The sequence below is a fragment of the Thamnophis elegans genome, chromosome 11 (genome assembly GCF_009769535.1).
Source record: "Thamnophis elegans isolate rThaEle1 chromosome 11, rThaEle1.pri, whole genome shotgun sequence".
Taxonomy (NCBI): Eukaryota; Metazoa; Chordata; class Lepidosauria; order Squamata; family Colubridae; genus Thamnophis; species Thamnophis elegans.
In genome coordinates, this window is record NC_045551.1 from 40,400,496 (window position 1) to 40,421,589 (window position 21,094).

At 41.6% G+C, this 21,094-nt stretch overlaps 2 protein-coding genes across 7 annotated transcripts in view; one reads left to right on the plus strand and one right to left on the minus strand.

The window, feature by feature from the left end:
* Positions 1-1,383: 1,383 nt before the first annotated feature.
* Positions 1,384-8,508, minus strand: ING1 (inhibitor of growth family member 1). 5 transcript variants are annotated; one of them, XM_032226319.1, is made up of 2 exons: positions 7,757-8,508; positions 1,384-3,206 (listed from the first exon to the last, which is right to left on the minus strand). In XM_032226319.1, exons 1-2 carry the CDS (start codon positions 7,896-7,898, stop codon positions 2,503-2,505), a joined length of 846 nt encoding a protein of 281 aa, XP_032082210.1. In that variant the 5' UTR covers positions 7,899-8,508; the 3' UTR covers positions 1,384-2,502. The 5 variants fall into 5 exon arrangements, with proteins under 5 accessions (XP_032082210.1, XP_032082209.1, XP_032082213.1 ...); XM_032226318.1 differs by lacking the exon at positions 7,757-8,508 and adding an exon at positions 6,872-7,747; XM_032226322.1 differs by lacking the exon at positions 7,757-8,508 and adding an exon at positions 6,054-6,865.
* Positions 8,509-8,535: 27 nt separating this feature from the next.
* CARS2 (cysteinyl-tRNA synthetase 2, mitochondrial) overlaps positions 8,536-21,094 on the plus strand; it is a 35,219-nt gene continuing 22,660 nt past the window's right edge. Inside the window, exons 1-4 of one of the 2 annotated variants that reach the window (XM_032226317.1) lie at positions 8,536-8,972; positions 15,312-15,362; positions 16,897-17,014; positions 20,540-20,611. In XM_032226317.1, coding sequence (XP_032082208.1) covers positions 16,931-17,014; positions 20,540-20,611 — 156 coding nt within the window. In that variant the 5' untranslated portion in view covers positions 8,536-8,972; positions 15,312-15,362; positions 16,897-16,930. Of the gene's footprint in view, positions 8,973-13,367; positions 13,872-15,311; positions 15,363-16,896; positions 17,015-20,539; positions 20,612-21,094 lie in introns of those variants that run through there. The other variant, XM_032226316.1, reaches the window with a different exon arrangement.

A 21,094-nucleotide genomic window follows, 5' to 3' on the forward strand; every position in this document is an offset into this window, starting at 1 on the left:
TGAGTCAACTTTGAGCCAGTGAGATTTGAACTGCTGAACTGCAGCTAGCAGTCAGCTGAAGTAGCCTACAGTACTGCACTCTAACCACTGCGCCACCTCAAGAAACAAAAGTCTCGTTCATTATAGTATCTTTCTGTATCAGATTATTAGTCTTTCAAAGAAATATACAATAATGAGGATTTCAGTTATGCTGACATCTGGTGGGGATGTAACTCTGGAAAGAGTCAGAAGTTTATGGTAATTCTTTTCTTACTGACAACTTTGTCAGAAGGCAGATGAAAGAACAAAGGGGTCTACTATCCTGAATCTAAACCCCATCAACAGGGAAGAACTGGTTGAAGAAATAAAGGTGATTACCTGGAGGAAAGTAATTGTGTCATCCTTGAATTTATATCTAGATAATGGATGTAGATTATGTTTTTATAGTCTACAAAAAGCCTCATGTCTGTTTGCAACCTTCAATTGGGTGAACTTGGAAGCCATAAGGCAATAATTATTGAAACAAGGTAACTCAAATAGGCAATCTTTTACAATGCTGAGACCCATGACATATCACATATGAGAAAGTTGTGGTCACTTTAGAGCCATGTGGTTGCACTCAGATTCTCAGGTTTCCATGCTCCCAGACAGCTTTCCGGAAATCAATGGGAAACCCATCAAGTACTGTGATTACAGACACTTCCTGCAACCTTCCCCATAGAAAGTCTTTGCTTGTAAGAAGCAAAGGGAGAAAGTCAATGGGGAAACTGGCAGGGAAGAGTCCCAAGTTGCCCATGTCTCCCCCACCCCTTCCCCAATCCTGTGCTCATGCCAGCCACTTGCACAACCCCTCATTCCCTCCCCCATTCAGCAGTAGCCAGTTATTACCTGCTGACTTCAGGCTTGTAACTTCTGGTTGACTTTGTGATCCTCATGGGAAAGTTGGTAGGAAGTCTAAACTCCGGATGTCACAGGAAGGGGGAGAGGGGGAAGGGAGGAAAAGAAACAAGACTTCCAATGCTTCCTGCCAGTTTCACAAAAGGAAACTCAATGGGGAATCTGATGGGAAGTCAGAAGTCACTCCTACTGGTTGTTTTTTCCCCTGCCCATGGTTTCTTTATTTAGGTAAGGAAATATCTCTGAAGTGACGACCCAATGGGTCATGGGTTGTCTATATGTATATGTGTCTAGGCAGAAAAAGCCTGATAGAAGAGGGTGGATGTGTATTCACTCTCAGAAATTAGTGCTGGATTATTTAATAAAATATGCACTCTTCTTTATAGGACTATATTGATCATTTATAAAACATTTACTTTTTTCTAAATGTGCAGAGATTAAAATATATGTTCAGAATCCAGTGCATTCAAGACTAAAGGAAAAACAAAAGGAATAGTAACACAGATGTAAACTGGATTATTCAATTTGTTTAATTTATTCCGTAATATCACAACTGTACAACTTTCATACATACATAAGGAAATGCATATCGACTACATCATGGCATGTAGATGCATTTCCAATTATAATACAATTAAGTGCAACTCCACTTGAAAATGTACATTTGTACAACTTATACAAAGTAAAGACTGCTACACTATTATTCTGTGACAGTATAAAGCCTTGATTTATGTTAAGTTTCACTACTAAACCATTTTCTGGTTAAATACAAAATATACTAAATCATTTTTAAAAGGCCTTTCTGGTAGTTGGCCAGTATATAAAATATGTTGTGTAAAATTTAACCGTCTGCATTTTAAAAAATAAGCTTGTAACATGTTGTCATTGAGAGCTATTAAGAGTGACACATTTAACAGGAGCCATGCTGTAACTTCTTTTCTTTTGCTATTGCATCAATCACCATCAGAAAAATTCACCCTGATATAAACATCTGTCTTAGAAACCAAAACCCACTGAAAGCAATGGTCTGTAAGATGTATTAATAGGGTGTATGGTGATCTCTCATAGTTTTAGAATTATTTTAACTGAAACAAAGAACACATACTTCCAAGTAAATAGCCATAAAACCAATTCAGAGTGAAGTGTGTCTAAACCAACTAAAATAAGGTGGTTTAAGCACTCTAGGCTCTTCATTTGATTGTACTTTTCATTGAACTTGCAAAGTAATGCTGCTTTATTCAAACTACAGAATAATTTTCTGGAAAAACAAGACCACATTCTTCTACAAGGAAGAATGGAAATGTTATTCACGTTTCCATCTACATTTTCACTGGTGAAGTCTTACCAGCTTGTGAAAATATGTTTTTTATAAGATGAACCTGAACATTATTACATGTTAACATTATTATTTTGCTCTATGCCTTGACCAACAGTTCATTTTTTGCTAACAACTGTATCAAAGGAAAAAAAACCAAACGTTTTTCCTACTGCCATTCCTATGACAAGAATGGTTTGATGTATAAATCCTTTAAAAATATACATTTTACAATCCTGCAACCTCAACAAAAAGGTGAGGCAGGAAATAAATATCAGTTCTCAGGGCTTTATTTGCTTCTGATCTATAAACTACCTGTTGTAAGCTCTTTCTTTTTTAGATTTCTCCAGGGCTTTGTCCATTGTTTTCTCATTTTCTCCTCTACATTTGGGACAGTACCACTTGCCTTTGGGTTTATGATTGAGTCCCACACAAGAGAAGTGAAACCATTCAATTGGGCATTCATCATTGTCACAGCCTATCATTTCTCCATAGGAGACCTGGTTACACAAACAATAGGTTGGTTCATTGGGATCAATGGGCAGGTCTGCAGGGGAAGCCTCCCTCTCTGCTTTGGTCTTAGACCTCTTCTTTTTCTTGGAAGTTTTTGCTTTCTTCTCCTTTGGTGTTCCTGAAGTGATGTCATCATGATCATGATTATTAGAAGCATTCTCACGGTTTTCATTATTTCTTTGCCTCCTAGATCGCTTATTGTTGGGCTTTTCTGCCTGAGTCAGTGTTTCATTCTTTGATTTATCTTGATTAGCCTTACCACTATTTCCAGTAATGTCATTGGTCTCTTGACAGGTTTCAAATAATTCTACATGACTATCAACTTGTCTAGTTCTGTTCTCGACGAGTTCTACCATTTGGCTGACAATCTGGATCTTTTCATCTCCCAGTTCTTGACTTCGTATCAGTGCCCTTTGAATACAATGCAATAATCTTCTCTTTTGTACTGCATCTGTTTCCCGTTTGAATTTTTCATAATAGTCATCGAGTTCTTTTAAGATCTCTGTAAAGAAAGAAAAAGGTTATTATTTGTCAGCTTTGTACACAACACAGATTTGATTAAGCGTCATCAAACAGGTTTGCTCAAATAAAAAACTCCCAAAACCTTTCATCATGTAACTTGCTCTACTTCTAAGCACCACTATTTGGAAAAAGAGATGTGTAATTTCTTCTAAATCGAGCTTGACTGCTGCTGATTTCATGAACATGTCTTTTTGGTTTTCCTGGCAACAGTACAGAAGTGGTTTCTTACTGCTTTCATCCAGAATGATTTTTTATGAATTTCATTATCTAGCCTATAGCTCTTTTACTGTATTACTTGGAAGTCTCATATCAGATTATTTATTATTAGCATATGGCATTGTTACATTAACCAGGACACCACAATATTATTGCAGAGTAATAGTTTGGGTGGCAAGGTATCAGATCTGTTGTAGGAAACAAGGTGCGCCACAGGAGGGCAAGCTGGCTTCACACAAGAAAGACAAGCAACTCTTCCTGCAGCATCACCTCTCCCTCCCCATAGCTGCCATGCAAACAGATGGTACAGCCGTGAAGATTCAGAGCCGGCAGGAATCTGGTGCACAGAGCATCAACTCGTCTCCCTACCAAAGTGGTACCTATTTATCTATATGTATAGAACATGCTTTTGAACTGTTAAGTGGACAGAAGCTGAGGCAAGTGACGGGAGCTTACCCCGACACGCAGTGCTAGGATTCGAACCGCTGGAGCAGAGACCATCTCCAGTGTCATTAAGCCAATGAGCCATGGCACCTCTTCACATTCAGATGCTAACCAAGCACAAACCTGTTTACTTTTCCATCCCAGACAAAATCATCCAGGGACTGTGGCATACTGAGATATAAACTGGAGCCTGGAGATAAAAATATTGGTGGTATAAATTGCTGGTAAGCAAACAAAAGAAGCATTCCCTTGTTTCTACTAAACTTGTTGCTTCAAGATTTTACTCAGCGGTTCTGCTTCAAGTCACCATAGTTTATTTTGCTCATTATTTAGATATACGCTTCTATTTGTATAAAGCAGTGTTTCCCAAAGTGTGGTATGCGTACCCCCAGGGGTACGGGAAGTTTGGTGGGGGTACGCATTAAGTCGAAAAAAAGGAACAGACTATTGGACGTGGAACCGCATCTCAGATTAAAATTAACAACCAGGGAACCAAATTATGATCTGTCATCTCAACATAAACAATTTCATCCTTCTCATTGAATCAAATAAATGTTCTTTATAATATAACTTTCGTTTATTTTGCGTATGTACCAAAAAAATAAAAAATAAATATATTTTGATTTTTATTAAAGCATGTTTTTTATGAGGGGTACTCAGCGTTACAAAAATTATAGAAGGGGTACACATATGTCAAAAGTTTGGGAAACACTGGTATAAAGTAAAAAAGGTAAAACTGACTTGAGCTTCTTGGTCACTCCATGGACATGTAGTTCTTTTAAAGCATCACAGTAATAGTTTACAACTGTCTTCTTTCATTTCTTTTTGGGGGGAGCAGGGGTTTTCCCAGTACTGGGAATTTCCTGGTGGCCTCCCATCTAATTTCTACTTATTAAGTAATTTAGCTTTTAAAATCAGCAAGGTTGTGAGGTACTGCCACCTAGCTGAGCCGTTAATGTATTATTCGCCTCTAAAATATAATATGTGATGTAATAATTCATACGATGTAAACACTGCATTTTATTATCTTTGCTTCTGTTGATTATATGCTGCGCAGATTTAGCCACCGTTTTTACTCTGAAATCCGAGCAGTCTTTTGAACTATTTGTAAGCCATCTTGAGGAAATCCATGGGGGTTTCCAAGGCCAGAATATGTCCGTCTCTTTTAAATCAAGAGGGGGCAAAACATAGGAAAAAAATATAATATCCATTTCGTGTAATTTACATGCAAAAATCTATCCTGCTGACTTTCGTTCTCAAACATAAAGCAGCGCCATTCTTGAAACTGAGGCGACCCCTCTCTCTCTCCCTCGTGAAGGCCGTTCGTTCCGTCCGTCCCCGTCTTTATTTTAGACCAGGGCTTCAAGGGGTCCTCTACGTATCAACCCAGCGAGCGAAACGAGACATACCATTGGGCAAAAGGGAAGAGAGCAAAAATAGATTTGCCCCTCTCTTGCTTCGGGAAAAAGAAAAAGCCGCCGCTGGCCAGCTTAGCGCGTCCCTTCCTCAACCGCCAAGTCCCGGCCGGAGCCTGAAGTAAATTAATGCGCGCGCGGGGGGGACGAAAGAGAGCAGACACCGCCCCCACCCCGCTTCCAGGGCAACAGCCAATTTCGCGGATAAAGGGGCGGGGCCATCCCAGAGCACAAGAGGCCTCCCCGCAGCCGCGGCGTCGCTGAGAGGGTGGAGCTGAACCAGCAGGGAGCGGGAAAACAAGGACCCTCAGGCCCCGCCCCGTCGCCGGGAGTGTGCGCTCGCGTCCGCTCCCACATTCGAAAAAGACCTTCTTCGTCCCAGCTGCTTCTCTTATCCTCAGCCAATCAGAAGCGCCTCCCTTGTCTCTCCCTCCCCCCCGTCTCCTTTTCAGGCAACGAAGCCACTCCCCTCCCCGTCCCTCCCACAGGATGCGATTTCGAGGACCATTGTTCTTAGAAGGGAAGTGGCGGTAGGCGTGAGTGCGTGTATGTCTGTTTTTCTCTTTACGTCTGTCTTTAATAGAACGTACGTGAAGAGCAGGAACCGTCCAACCGTCCAATCAAAGTTTGGCAACTCCCACCACAGCCCGCCTGTGTCGAAACCGTCCAATTAGAATAAGGAATTATACCAATAGCCCACCTTCCAGCTAAAAACTATTCCCACCAATCAGGAGGGAAAGCCCCAAACCAACCTCCACCTCCTTGAATGCCAATGTTCCAATCAGGTCCCGAGGGCGGGCAGACGACAGCCTTCATCTACCACATCAACCCATTAGTCACCGCACGCCTTCAACTCTGCCTTCAACTAAGCAAGCCAATCAATCGCAGAGAAGCAGCCGGGGCAGTTCGAACTATTAGAAGAAACCTCCGCCCTGCCGCTCCCCCCCTCGCCTCATCCTCCACCCTTCGGTCTGTCAGCGTCACTACGAAGCGAAGATCGGTAGAGGGGATACTAATCATTGAGCAACAGGGCGGGGCCAAAGCGGCTTCCTGAGGGAAGCTCCACCAATAATGGCAAAGGAGGCGTGGCGAGTACAATCGGGGAATGACGAGGAGCTATAAAAGCCCTGTGACGGCGCTTTTCACTCTCTTCTTTTAGAGCCCAAGCGCAGAGGCGTCTCCCTTTAGCGCAGTCGAGTGTGCACCGCGGGTTGAAATGCCCGCCCTTGTCCTTCAACCCTCCTCTCTTCCGTATTACCCCTCCTCAAACAGCCGTTCATACCCGCAAGTTGACGCTTGTCTCTTCCCCTTCTCTCTCGCCTTTCTTACACACTCTCGCCTGCCTTTTTGGCGCGTCTTACGGAGGGACGGCACATTATTAAGTCCTCACTACAAAACAAATACTTGCTGCTCCTATAGTACTCCTCCCTAAGCGCCGCAAACCCGACCCGGTTCCCCTCTCCTCCTCCAGTTCACCGGTGGAAAATGAGTTTGAACGTGCCAGGGGCACTCCGTTGTCACCTCCGCTAGCTGCCGTCGCACTCTTTTCGCCGCTCTCCACCCCTTTTACCTCTCACAGCACCCGGTGACAAAGGACTTCTCCAGCTCTTTAACTCCAACCACCATTTCCCGGGTTGCAGAGTGAGAGAGGGAGGGAAGGATCTAGCCTCCCCTCCGCAAGAGCTGCAAAACGCGGCAGGAGTTTGGGAAGGGGGAGGCCCTCCGCACATCCCCAGCCCACACGGGATTTATATAATCGGTTCCCATCACTTTCCACTCCTTCTCCCTGCAGAATTTGGGCGAGAGCAGCCCGTTTTTGAAAACAAATCATTGAAAAAAAGAAGAGGGAACGAAGGCTACAAGCCCGGCCCACCCCTCGCACACTCCAGCTAATCCGCCCGCCCGCCCTCTCTCTCTCTTACTAGCACCCTCTCCTACTACAGCCATTGCGAATACTAGAAATTCCTCAATGTGGTGCCCCGGTCAGTCTCTCTCGGCTTCTTCCTCGCCGCTGTCCCACCGTCCCCCAAAGCAGCCCCTCTTTGCCGGGGGAAGAGGAAGAAACAGCTGCCTCCGTGCCCCACGCGTCCGGATTTTCCTGCCCCTCCTCTGCCCCGCTTCGGTGCCGCCGCCTTTTTGTCCAGCATTTTTTACACCTAAAAAGCCAAGTCCTCGCTTCAGAGCGGAGGACCGAAAGGAAGACCTTTTGTTCCGCCCCGAGAGGGGGGAAAAGAACTGGGTATCCCTGCAGAGCAAACCCCCCTTCTCTACTCTCCTTGCTTTCCGCTCCTCTTCTCACTAATAAATAATCCTGATAATAAAAGCCACCCTCTGCTTCAAGCTCGGGGGGGACGCAGGGAAAAGGGACCCAAGAGACCATCTCTACAAACAAGGCAAGCCGAGGTGGCTTCTACAGACTCTCGTCCACCAACACATAAAGGAGAAAGCTCTTTACCTTGGTATTTGGCATCAATTTCCCTCATCAGGGAGACATTTCTCTGCAGATCGAAAGGCAGCGATTCGATCGAGTCCAGGTAATCCTCCACATAGTTTGCTAAATGGAGCTGCTCTCCGTTGGCAGGATTCAACATTTTCATCCGGCCGAAAATTGTGGGTATATGTATGTGTGTGTGTGTGTGTGTGTATCTCGTCCTCTCACCCCAATGGGCGAGAGTTTTCCTTTCCAGCACAGCAGCCCCAATGGCAGAGACTCAGTCCTCCGCCGCCTCGGTGCCTCTCTCCGGTTCCTCGATCCAACCGAGAAAAAAAAGAACCACCAGAAAAGCTACATCTGAATCTTTTCTTCCCCGAACAGGCAGTCCACACAGTCCGCGAGTCTCTCCAGCGGCAGTAGCAGCTGATTGAATGGCTGTCGTTGTCGGTAACTCACCAAGGAGGTGGTAGGAACAATCGGAGGGATGTGTGTGCGTCTCCGTGTGAGTGTGTGGACAAGAGAGGGGAGGGTGGAAAGGGAGAAGACGGGTCTAAAAAAAAAAAAATACACAGATCTCCCCCGGCAGACAAGTAAGATCCGCGCGGTAAAATTGCCTGGCAGAAGGAAGAAGCCGCGTCTCCCAGTGCGTGCCGCTGCTCCTGTGCACTGCCGGTGATCTTAATGCAGCTTGCTCTGTACGCCGCACTTGATCCAACGTGGAAAACCCAAATACCAGTTTCAAACACTTGGGAAACATTCAACCCCGCCAGCTAGTGCGCGTGCGCAGCACTCCCATTGCAACCCCCCCTCCCGCTCCGCAAGAGCGGCGGCGGCAGCAACACCCGGGACTCCTGCTCAATGCGCCGCTTTCTCTACAGTTGTGCTGGGCTCTCCCTCCTCCCCAGAAGGAAGTGAGACCGCGGGGGCGGGGGAGCTGCACGGGGATGGGGTTTTGTGCATGCCCAGCCAAATACAGCTTTCTGACGTAGTCATGTCTCGGAGCGGAGTGGGGGGGGGGTGTCGTAAACGCAATAGTCTTTCCTTCTCCCTTAAAAAAAAAAAAGATGGGGGGGGGGCTGCGCTGCGCCGCCTCCGCCGGAGCGGGAACTCGGGCCGCGTTGGCCATAAGGCAAAACAAGAGAGAGAGAGACGTCTGAAGTTGGTTGCCAGCTTTTGAACGCCTCCGCCGGAGCCTTTGGATCGCTCAGCACCGCCGACCAGACAACGAGCAATGCTGGTAAGAGTTGGGATGGTTGGTTTTGGGTTTGTCGGTTCCCATGGCATAAACTTGGCAGAACTTGCGGCAAAAAAGGGCTATGGTCCTTGTCAGCCTGGGCATCAAGCTGTATTGATGGCCAGAGAGGAAGGGATGTAGCCCTTGGCTCCCGTCCGCCTCTCCTCTGCATTGTTTCGTTTCTCCCAGTTTGCAGGAGTTTCCCGAGTTAAAAGGAGACCGTCTCCTTCCCTGCTTGAAGTTAGCCACGGCCTCTATTATTATAATCCCAACACTGACAACAGGATGGCCCAATCCGCCGCCAGGCTGTTTCCCACCCCTTTGCTTTCTAATCCAGTCACAGGCTGCGGGTTGCAGAGCCGGAAAAGAGGAGGCAAGTAAAAAATCGGTGCATGCGCAAATTGATGACTTGTGAATAAAATGGAGGGCGAAAAGATGCAAAAAAAGTACACTACATTTCGCTGTACCTGTTTCCTTTTTTAAAAAAATGCCTTTCCTTTTTTTGTGATGCCGCATGCGCTCGGATAATGGCTATTGGACTCCGTGGAGGGGTAGCCCCCGTGCTTTTTAAGATTGCCTAATCTGAAAATAAAAGCACTCAGCCGCAGAAAACAAGACTATCTAAGTGGAACAAGCTGGTTGCTTTCCTCAGCCCTGATGATACTTACTATTTGAATTTATCCAACTGCAGTACCCTCCTAAGCTCAAATCCATGTTCAGATCCCCAGGTAGTCCTGCTGTCTGGAAACTAGATTTAGGTTGATGTAAAGATAAAAATTGAACAAAGAGAGAAAACATCTGGAAACAGCTTTAAAGCCAATAGTTAACTCCAAAAATATATTTAGTTAGCAGTAAATGTAATTGTCAGATGCCTGCATAAAAACAACTGCCTTGAAAATGGTTGAGGATGTAAAACTGACAGGTGGAAGAAAAGGGATGCCTTGCTGAAATAGGCAGTATAGTGAAGAGTCATTCTTAAATTTTCAGATCATATTTGTTCACTGAATGTTGAAGGGATATTGAGTTGTTTTTACAATCATCATATTCACATATTACACCTTAAAAGTTAACTGTGTTTGTAGGCAAACAGGTGTGTGGTGGCAAATTTTTATTTTTTGACATATAGACTTAAAAATGTAAGATTTTGAATAGCTATACTGCAGATATATAGATTGCAATATAGATTGCAAAATGAAGATTTGAATAGATTCATTTTTAGACTGCCTTGATCACTTTATACATATCTCAAGGAGGCAAATTGACATTATACTCCTTCCTCTTCCACAACAACCATGTTAGGTGGATTGGATCTGAGGGAGAGTGACTGGCTCAAAGTCACCCAATTGATGTTCATGCCTAAGGCAAGACTACAACCCAGTCTCTTGGTTTCCAGATCAGTACATTAATCATTACACTGTAGTGTAGATAGTGACAAAGTGTTTATTTTACATTCTCATCACAGGTGAGAAATAGTATCCTCTCTGGTGCAGATGATCGTCACTGAAATAGCTACCCTTCAGTCCATAGAGAAAATAGCAGTCTATGTAAAAGAAAGAGGTGCATCACCTGCTTCTCTTGAATAGAGATTGTAAAAGTAACCTCCAGGAAATAAAAATACTATTTTTTTAAAAAAATCAAGGGAACCACTATTAATGACCTTGGAAGTCACTTCCCCTCAGCCCAGCTCACTTCACAGGGTTGTTGTTATGGGAAAAATAGGTGGAAGGTATGCTGGATATGTTCACTGTCTTGAATTATTTGTGAAAATAATAAAGGCAGGGTATAAACAAATGCTGAATCTCATGTCTGAATTTTTTTTGCCTGCTGCAGACAATCTGCACACAGATTCATGTGATATCTTTGCAGTGATTATGCTGTGGGTACCTAGCAGTTTGAAAGCATGCAAATGCAAGTAGATATATAGCTAGCACTTTGGTGGGAAGACAACAGCGTTGCGTGTGCCTTTGGCATATAGTCATGCATGCCACATGACCATGGAAGCATCTTCTGACAACACTGGCTCCATCTGCTAAGAAACTGAGATGGGCACAATCCACTAGAGTAGGACATGACTTGACAGGAGAAATCTTTACAAAAATTCACAGAAGCAATTGTCAACCATTTGACTGAAAACCTAGACCCATTTGGTGCTTTAAAAAAATTGAGATGCCAAAACAAGTAGCTGTAATCAATCAGCATGCAAAACCTGCAGACAAAAGGAATAAGCACAAGCAATTTTACTCTTTCTAAACTAGTTAATAGGGGAAAATAGCACAATTTTTTTCCCTAACATATAAGAACCAGAAAAAAGGAGTGGGGATAGAACTAGCCCTTTTTGTTTCATACCAAGTCTCAGAAGAGAAGGAATGGATTTGCCCTCGCCTAAGTAAGTATGTTTCTCAGTAGACACAATTTCACTCTGCTGCTTAAGCCACAACCATACATATGGTAACAGGAAGGGAGGAGTTTTTATAAATGATAAACCGCATGTGTTCAGTGTTTTCTATTGTAAGATTTGCTGCTTCTGAGTTTCCTATAAATAGTTGGTATAAAATCTTCTGAAAAATCATAAACCTTGAAAGCTTTAAATAGTGCTTACGGGTTTATAGGAACTTATTTTTGTGTGGGGCAATTAACTACAATATTTGTGTGACTTCAAGATAAAGATCGATAATTATTATATTGAATGAGACTTTTCTCAATTTGGGAAACTTTTTCTGACTAATCTGTAGACTTAGATATAATTTCCATTTCAAAGAAGAAAAGCAGACCTGCAAACTGGTATCTTAATTCAACTTGATTTGTTTAATCAGAAATAGATGTATAAGATGCTTTGTATTAATAGTTTTAATATACTTTATTAGCTACACTCAAGTCAATTTTAGTAAGATTTGTGTCTGTTCAGTACTTTAGACTATAGATGCATAGATGCACACATTCATACATATGATCTAGGATTAAAGATGCAGGATGGACTACAAACCACAGCTATTGTCTACAGGCTCAATAATTATTTGCTTCAAAGTTTTGGGATAATTCTGGGATATAAATGATTGCAATAAATATTTTCTTTTTGGTAATATTTTTTTATTTCTACAGATGCATAAATTGTTTTAACTGTAAACCATTCTGGCATGTCTAAATAAAATTAGAGAATATGAATAAAATTAAAGCACACTTCCAGTGTATTAGTAACTCAGTAACTTCAATGGTACTTATGATCATATATATATTGCGATTCATTCTGAATTACATCAAGCAAGGCATCACAAATGTGTGTGTGTGTGTGTACAGGTAGTCCTCGACTTACAACAGTCAATTAGTGACTTTAAATTTACAACTGCACTGAGAAAAGTGACTTATGACTGTTTTTCAGTTACGGCTTTTGCCTAGGCAGGGGGGTTGGACTAGAAGACCTCCAAGGTCCCTTCCAGCTCTGCTATTGTACTGTATTGTATTTGCATGATGTGATCAAAATTCAGATGCTTGGCAACTGGTTCATATTTATGACCAGTGCTGTGTCCCAAGGTCATGTGATCACCTTTAGCAGCCTTCTAACAAAAGTCAATGAGGGAACCAGATTCACTTAACAACCGGGTTATTAACTTATTAACTGCAACAGTCCGATAGGCATGACACGGCATTCTGGGTTCCTGCTGTTTAAACCCACAGTCTTAAGCTGCTGTTCAGAGCCTTTATTTCTCATATTCCTCGAAGAAGCTCACGGTGGCAGACGGTGGGATTCAACCATCACTTCCATCTCGCTAAAAGTCTGAGTAGCACTTAAAAGCCACGCTGTCCGAAATCATGCAGTAACCCCGAAACTGAATAGGGGCTGAAGCAGGATTTTCTCCTGCCAAGATTCCACCCAAGGAATTTTATCAGCGAGTATTATTTCCGAATAAAGCTGTGGAGATTTGCATTATATTTCAGATTTTAAAAGGGCGAATACCTACATCTGTGGTAGGTAACTACAACCACTTACCGCTTGCCCATACACATACACACACACACGTACGGTGTTTTCCCTCCCCTTGCAATTCAGGCTTACTCAGAAGCAATGCCCCGTGCGCTTAATCGGATGCCTTCCCTGGACAACGTTGCACCAGTTTTACTTTCAAGTCTCCGCGGGGGACTATTTCGCGAGTTAACACGGGAAGCCACGCAACTTTCAAGGTCACCGGCAAGTCTGGAAAGGGAGTTTAGGGGGAGAATCGTGTAATGTGTGAAAGCCATCATCCCGCTGTTGTCGACCGCTTCCTCCGCCTCTCCCTTACTAACGTAGGCAAAGAACCACGAAAGCTCCTCCTTTTCCTGCCGGACTCCGCCTGTAGCTACCGCTCTCCTCAGCGGCAAACAACCGGCGCCGGCTGTTCCTACCGCCGGAGTAGGCTGTGCGGCGCTTCCTTCTGCCGGAGAGCTGCGGCGCCGAGAGAGCCCCTCCCTCTGGCTGGGAGGAGGGAAGGGAGAGAGGGAGGAGGAGGAACAACGCGCCGGGGTCTCGCAGTTGTCTGGGCTGCGCGTGTCTGGATTGGCTTCGGTGCGAGCAATAGAAGAGGAGCCGGTGCCGCGGCGGCGTCCCCGCCGCAACGAGAGCATGTTTTGCGCTCCTTTGCTAGCCCGGCCTGGCGGGAGCTGCCTGAACGCCACCGCTTCTCCTTTGCAGCGGCTGGACGTGCGTCGGTGGTTGACTTCGGCGGCCATCGGGGCTCCGCCTGCCGCTCCAAGGAAGCGCCAGCCGCTGGGGGAAGGCTCCCGCAGGAGAAGGTGCACTGCGGGTACCCCGGAGGTCGGGACGAAGTGGATCAAGCCCAACGGCCAAGACACCGGGATCCAGATCTACAACAGCTTGAGCAGAAGCAAAGAGCCCCTTATCCTGGGAAATGCCAACGTGGTGACTTGGTAGAATAATTAGAAAATTGTCAAATCTGCCCTGGGCTACTGCTAAATTTTCAGATCATCTCTCCTCCTCTTGCAGCTTATAGAAGCAATGAAATAAACCTATTTTGTTGCTGATGGAGATGTAATAAATGGGCGGTGCGGGGCAGCCTCCCCTATTGAAGGTTTTTTTGACCCAGGGCTTGTAAAACTACAGGCCTTCTCAATGGGAAGCAAAAGCAGTACAGTAGTACAAAACTGGATTGGTCAATTAAAAAAAAAACAGAACAATTTATTTCTCCCACTTCTATAAAAAAAAGTTAGTAGAATAGATTTGGGCTCTTATTGGGGATTGCAGTTTAGGCCCTAAAATGGCAGCGTTTTGGCTTGTGGAATTTGGAATTTCATCTGTCCCCAAGACCTTAGTGGCCTTCTGCTGAACATGACCTTGTAGTGAAATAGGCATACAGTATCTACCTTCCAAATAAAAAAGAACCCTGTCAGATAATGGCCAAGCAGGTGGGTTAAGACCTGGAATATTAGCAGAGGCCAAGGAGTAGTTACAGATGAAAAAAAATTCATGTGCCAGCTTCTGGTAGAATAAAGTGTACCATATCTGACCTGAGAAATTAGGGACTGCAATTAGATGGCAGGAAATAATTTGAATGTCCATATCTACTGTCGTCTAGTGATCTTCCGAAGCTTTGCTCAGATATTCTATATTTAAAGCAGAAACAGAAAAGCAGAAAATGTAAAGATATCATTAAATAACATGTGCTAACAGATTTGTTGGCCTAGAAGTAAGTGATCAATTCCTGACCACTTTACAGATATATTAATATCATTTACTTGGCCAAAACAGAAAAATTGGTTTGTCATTGTCTTTATCCAGGGACCCCTAACTCACCTTCTACTTTATCATCTAAGATTGACTAGGTGGTACTATCTAATTTGTGGTGTAGTGATGTGTAGTATGCATAATTAGTTTTTTTTACCTACCATGATTGCGAATTATTTGGAAGACTTAATGTAAGGCTGGTTTAGACAAAGAAATGGGTAAAAATAAAAACCGAACTCTTGAGGCTTTCTGGAAGTACCTTATTGTTTGCATATCAAAGATGGTGATTCTTAAATCCTCCTGGGCTTGAAGCAAGCTCCCAATCTAGAAGTGATTTAGTTATTGCAGGTTGTCATTCTGCCTTTATAACCTCTCCTCTGGAAAATTGCTATTGTTCACAGGCCCTAATTAAGATGGTAAATTTTTAGCAGGTTTAGTGTGGCCAATAAGATATGACTCTTAAAATATATTTCTTAGTGAAGTTTCCCTAGCAAGATCACCATAACCAGATTATGTCATCATCCAGGGTCAGTCATTGTGGCTGATGTTGAACTTTTAAAAACTGTTCAGTGATGTAACTTTTCTACTTGTATCTCTGATTTTTGTCACTTTAATTTGATTTGCAGGTACAGCTGTGGACCTACTGTATATGATCATGCACATCTTGGGCATGCTTGGTGAGTTTTAATTTTATTTACATTTGCACCTCACAAACTTCTCTAAATATAGACTATAATTAGCAGCAGCATCCATAGCAAATTGTCTTGCATAGTAAAACGTTGACATTTGTGTGGTGCATGCAAATGCCATTGCAGCCTTTTTTTGTAACATCTGCTCAAATTGCAGATGTGCGACAATGTTGCCATTTTTTATTATTCATTTATTAGATATTTATCTTGTCCTTGATCTCCCCATAAATGACCATTTTATTGGATAAATTAGCATTGATTAGCTCTTTCAACAACAACAAAAAAAAACGGGAGTTAGTTGAGTTAACCCTGATATTTTATTTATTTATAATGAAAGACTCATTAGGTTCACTAATCTCAGGAAATTACATAGAGAATTGCCAAAGACATGTAAATGGATGAAGATGAGATATAGCATGATAGATGACTGATCAGGGAGGTTTGCAGAGTAGTGTCTATGACACATGATCAAAGCCCTGCCCCTTTTTATGTTTGTTGTGACGACACCTTGTCTTTTCTAACACCCACTTACATCCCCTTCACATTCATTACCTTTGCTCTAAAGCAAAGGAAAGCTGAAATAAGATCATAACACAGTTGTGTTTTCACTTAGCAATCACCTTACTTAATGACCAACTTGCTGGTTTAAATTGTAGTCACTAAATTAGGACTATCTGTATTTTCTAAGTTAGAAGTGATTGCCTTGTTTCAACAGTAATGGAACTTCAAGGAAAATTATAAAATTACTAAACTACTTATTTATCAGCAACTTAGGCCTGTTTATTTAGGGCTTAATCAAGATAAGGGGCTTGTCTTATGTTGCATGTTAAAGAAAGTTTACCATTCTGGTTATTGCATGTTAATAGTGGAGCTTATTTCAGAATTTATAGGTGTAAGATTGCTTTGTAAAGAAATTAAAAAAAACATCATATTTAATAATAGCTATAGTTAAAAATAGATGAAGTTTGTATAGAAATGCCACTGTCTCTTAAATTTTGTAGCCTGTTTGCCTAGAATTCCTTTCTGTGCATTTAACAGTTCAAACGTCAGATAAAGTTACGGAGGGGGTTAAAAAAAGTTGTTGTGGGATCTTATACAATCTGGAGGATTTGCTGTTGATTGACCTGATTCCCAATTGTTATCTGTATCTCCTCCTTTACCTAACAAATGAAATCTTAAGAACATAGGATAATAATTTTTGTGTCAAATGGATAAAATTTTTGCTCAGTTCCTGGCTTTATAATTATTTAATTTCAATTGTAGATGATTTTAAGCATCTATCAGAGACAGATGTGTGTTTATTGCACATTTGATATCTAATTAAAAAGCAGTATAGAATCCTGAAGCTTTCTTATTGCAAAAAAACCCCTACATTTTATGTCACAGTAAATCTTCCAATGTACCATAAGATTCGGTTGTTCTAATATATATTGGATATATTCAGAGAGCTGAAAATGATGATCAAACTTTATAAAACCTGTCCTGCCCTAACACATTCATGATTTTTCCCTTTGTATTTTAGTTCCTATGTAAAATTTGACATAATTCGAAGAGTAATGACAAAGATATTTGGAAAGGAAGTAGTGATGGTGATGGGGATTACAGATATAGATGATAAAATAATTAAAAGAGCAAATGAGGTAAGCGTATCAGTCTACTTTACACATATTTTAGAATGTATATCTACTTTGTATTGTGTATTACTTTATACATGTTTTATTACTTGGTATATAAAATCTGTCCTGAAATGTGTGTTCCTCTTGTATTGTGCTATTTACAACATATCCAAGTTAAATAGTAAAATACAATTGATCTGTTTGAATTGATTTTTACATAAGCTGAAAATACTTGAAACCCTTGAAATTTATTTGTTTATTTAGTGAACATATTGGTAGGTCACTGCAATCAAAAACTACTCAAAAACACAACATAAAACAAACCCCAAATAGAAACAAAAAATACAAGTACACTAGAGTACAAAAGTAGAAAGAGAATCAAATATGGCAATAACAAATCAAATTTGGAGGAAGCTCTCTGACAAAAGTCATATTTTAGAAGCTGGTAGAAAACTAACAAGGGGACGCGATGGTTCAGTGGCTAAAACACTGAGTTTGTCAATCAGAAAGGTTGGCAGTTCGAATCCCTAGCGCCAAGTAACGGAGTGAGCTCCTGTTACTTGTCCCACTTTCTGCCAACCTAGCAGTTCAAAATCATGTAAAAATGGAAGTAGAAAAATAGGAACCACCTTTGGTGGGAAGGTAACAGTGTTCTATACGCCTTTGGCATTTAATCATGCCAGCCACATGACCATGAGATTTCTTCAAACAGCCCTGACTCTTGAAACGAAGATGAGCACCAACCCCTAGAGTCAGGAACGACTAACACATATGTGCAAGGGGAACCATTACCTTTACCTAGAAAAGCAACAGAAAAGGAGCCAGCTTGATTTCCACAAGGAGGCTTTTCCAGACAATATTCAATATGTAGCACAGGGATGTCAAACGGGCGGCCCGTGGGCTGGATGTGTCATATGCAGGCCACATCAACCTCAGCTCTGCAAAGGGAAGAAATACCATGTGACGGCAATGTGATGCAGCATATTTGATACCTGTGCTGTAGTAGAAAAGCGTCCTCAGCTGCTTTATTTAATATTAATATTTATTTATAATAAATAAATCCTGATTTATTTATTACATTTATCTTTGTTGTTTTCCAATGAAACATTCTGCTTGGTTCAGAGAGACCATGATGGAGAAGTTTCTCTTAATTGCAGTTAAGAGATGGAATGGGATGCCATGAGGCAGAGTTTCGTGCCTGGCTTTATGCCTAAAGTGGGACTAGAACTTCCAATCTCCCAGTTTCTAGCCTGATAGCCTCAAGCACTACCCCAAACTATTTCTTTGCTTTTCCAATATAAGGCACACATAACATTCATGCTACAGAACCATAACATTCAAGACAGGCTACCAGTTTCCTGTTAGGAAACAATTCAATTAGTGTTGCTTGGTAAACAATGTATTTATTTATTTGTCTCTTACACAAGGGCATTTATCATGGTAGGTTTGGCATTAAGTGGCTGGGATATTTTATTTTCTGAAACAATGAATTCCAGAGATGAACTTGAAAAGTGGTGGTGTTTGTAGTTCCATTGTTTTAGGAATACTTCAGAAAGAAAGCCCAATCAACTAAAATTACATAAACAGTGGAAAGCCATCATAATGATCGTGGTGAGCAATCAGGCTTGAATTTGAAGTGAAAATCCTCACTTGAAATGACCTTCTCCTGGCTTGCAATGTCACAGTTGCTCTATCAAATGATTTGGAGAATCCTTCCAAGTAAGTGAGCAACCCCTACAACAATTGCAGGATGAGGAGGTCAAAGCTTAATGTCAGGGGAATATTTTTTGTCTGATTTATAGATCAGCACATTTTTAATTACTCCATATTATTACTTTAATTATGCTAGGTTACAACAATAATTGGGGCCAGGAACTCTGTTGCTAAGTGATGCAATCATAAAGCATGATATGGAATGACTGCATTACATAGCAAGGACAATTCTGGCAATCCCAGTTGCTATTGTGAAATGAGGACTGTGCAGGTCATTAAGCTAGGATCTCATGTCATCAGAAATTCCTGACTTTGCTCATAGGAAGCTAGTAGAGAATGCCAGAAATAATGATTATATGGCCAGGGGACCCTCTGATGACTAGAACTCCAAGGACCAGTCATATTATTTATGGCTTCATTCAGCAGCACTGAACACTTGCTGAATAAATGGTTATAGATCAAAGCCTACTTGTATATATTTCAAATATAAATACACTATATTGCCAAAAGTATTCGCTCACCCATCCACATAATCAGATTCAGTTGTGAGCGACTGAATCTGATTCAGATTCAATATAGTGTATATATACATACATACATATTGATTGATTGATTGATTGATGGACAACCCATGACTTGTTGGGTCATTGATTCAGAAATACTTCCTTATTGAGTGCCTTCAACAGTGGCAGAGTTTCTAATATAATGAAAAAGTTCTGCCTTGAAAGTAATCCGAGTTGAATTGTATAGCGCAGCCAGACAAGGAATTTCATGTTTATGACATTTTGGATTGCATCATAAAATACCTAATGGTCATCTTTATGTCATAAAATGTTTTATAACATTTGTCAAATTTCAATTCCATGAGAGTCATGGGTTCCGGATTTTGGATGCTTTCTATAAGTTAGTTCATTTGAGCTACCCTGGTTGAAAAAGTTTTGCCCTATTATGCATCAATTAACCTAAAGGTTAAGGAATCAGAGTATTAATATTATATAGATAGATGTATAAAATTAGTAATTATTAAATTACTAATAGTAATTTAATAATTACTAATAGTGTGCAGCAGCTGCCAAAAAAGCCAACACAGTTCTAGGCTGCATAAACAGGGGGATAGAATCAAGATCACATGAAATGTTAATATCACTTTATAATGCCTTGATAAGGCCACACTTGGATACTGCATTCAGCTTTGGTCACCATGATTTAGAAAAATGTGGAGACTCTAGAAAGAGCGCAGAAAAGAGCAACAAAGATGATTAGGGGACTGGAGACTAAAACATATGAAGAACGGTTGCAGGAACTGGGTATGTCTAGTTTAATAGAAGGATTAGGGGAGACATGATAGCAGTGTTCCAATATCTCAGGGGTTGGGTTGCCACAAAGAAGAGGGAGTCAAACTATTTTCCAAGGCACCTGAGGGTAGAACAAGAAGCAATGGGTGGAAACTAATCAAGGTGAGAAGCAACTTAGAACAGAGGATAAATTTCCTGACAGTTAGAAAAATTAATCAGTGGAACAACTTGCCTCTAGAAGTTGTGAATGCCCAAGACTGGAAGTCTTTAAGACGATGTTGGATAGCCATTTGTCTGAAACGGTATAGGGTTTCCTGCCTAGGCAGGGGGTTGGACTAGAAGACCTCCAAGGTCCCTTCCAACTCTGCTATTGTATTGTAAATCATAAAAGTCCTGTTGGAATGGATCTTGGAGATTCTCTAGGCCAGTATTTTTTAAACCTTTTAGAAGAACAGTTGGGGAGACCTCTTAGGCATACCTTGATTTCATAACTTCTGTGAGCTCTTGATACATGACTTAATCATTTGTTTTTTTTTTATAGATGGAGATCTCCCCAGAAACCCTTGCTCGTTTTTATGAGGAGGACTTTAAACAAGATATGGCTGCCTTAAAGGTATAAACATTTAATTGATATGCTTTAATGTTGAATATAAAATTTATTTTGTTGCAGAGCTGCTAGGACCAATAGGTGGAGAACTCCTTTTGGCTCATGGGATGCCTTAGTTGTAATAGCAGTTGTTGAACCCTCTTTATTTAGCTTTGTAACTATACTTTAAAACCTTTAAGAAAAAAATTATAGGTACAACAGTGGATAGGTTGTGGCTGATATCTGTTTCTGAGAACCTTAACAACAAAAGAAAAAAACAAAATAAGTGGAAGCAGCATCTGTATGGAATGCAGATGAAGTGGAGGGCAAGCAGCGAAGTAGGTAGAGTTGAAAAGAAAGACAATGTCTGCTGATTCAGAGAAAGGGACATTTAAGTTAGGGAAATGAGGGAAAAGCTAAAAGAGAGCAAACAATGCCAGGAGACAGACAAAGGAAAAGGGGCTAAGCAGGTGAACAGATACTAAAGTTGGAAAGATAAGAAGAAGGTGA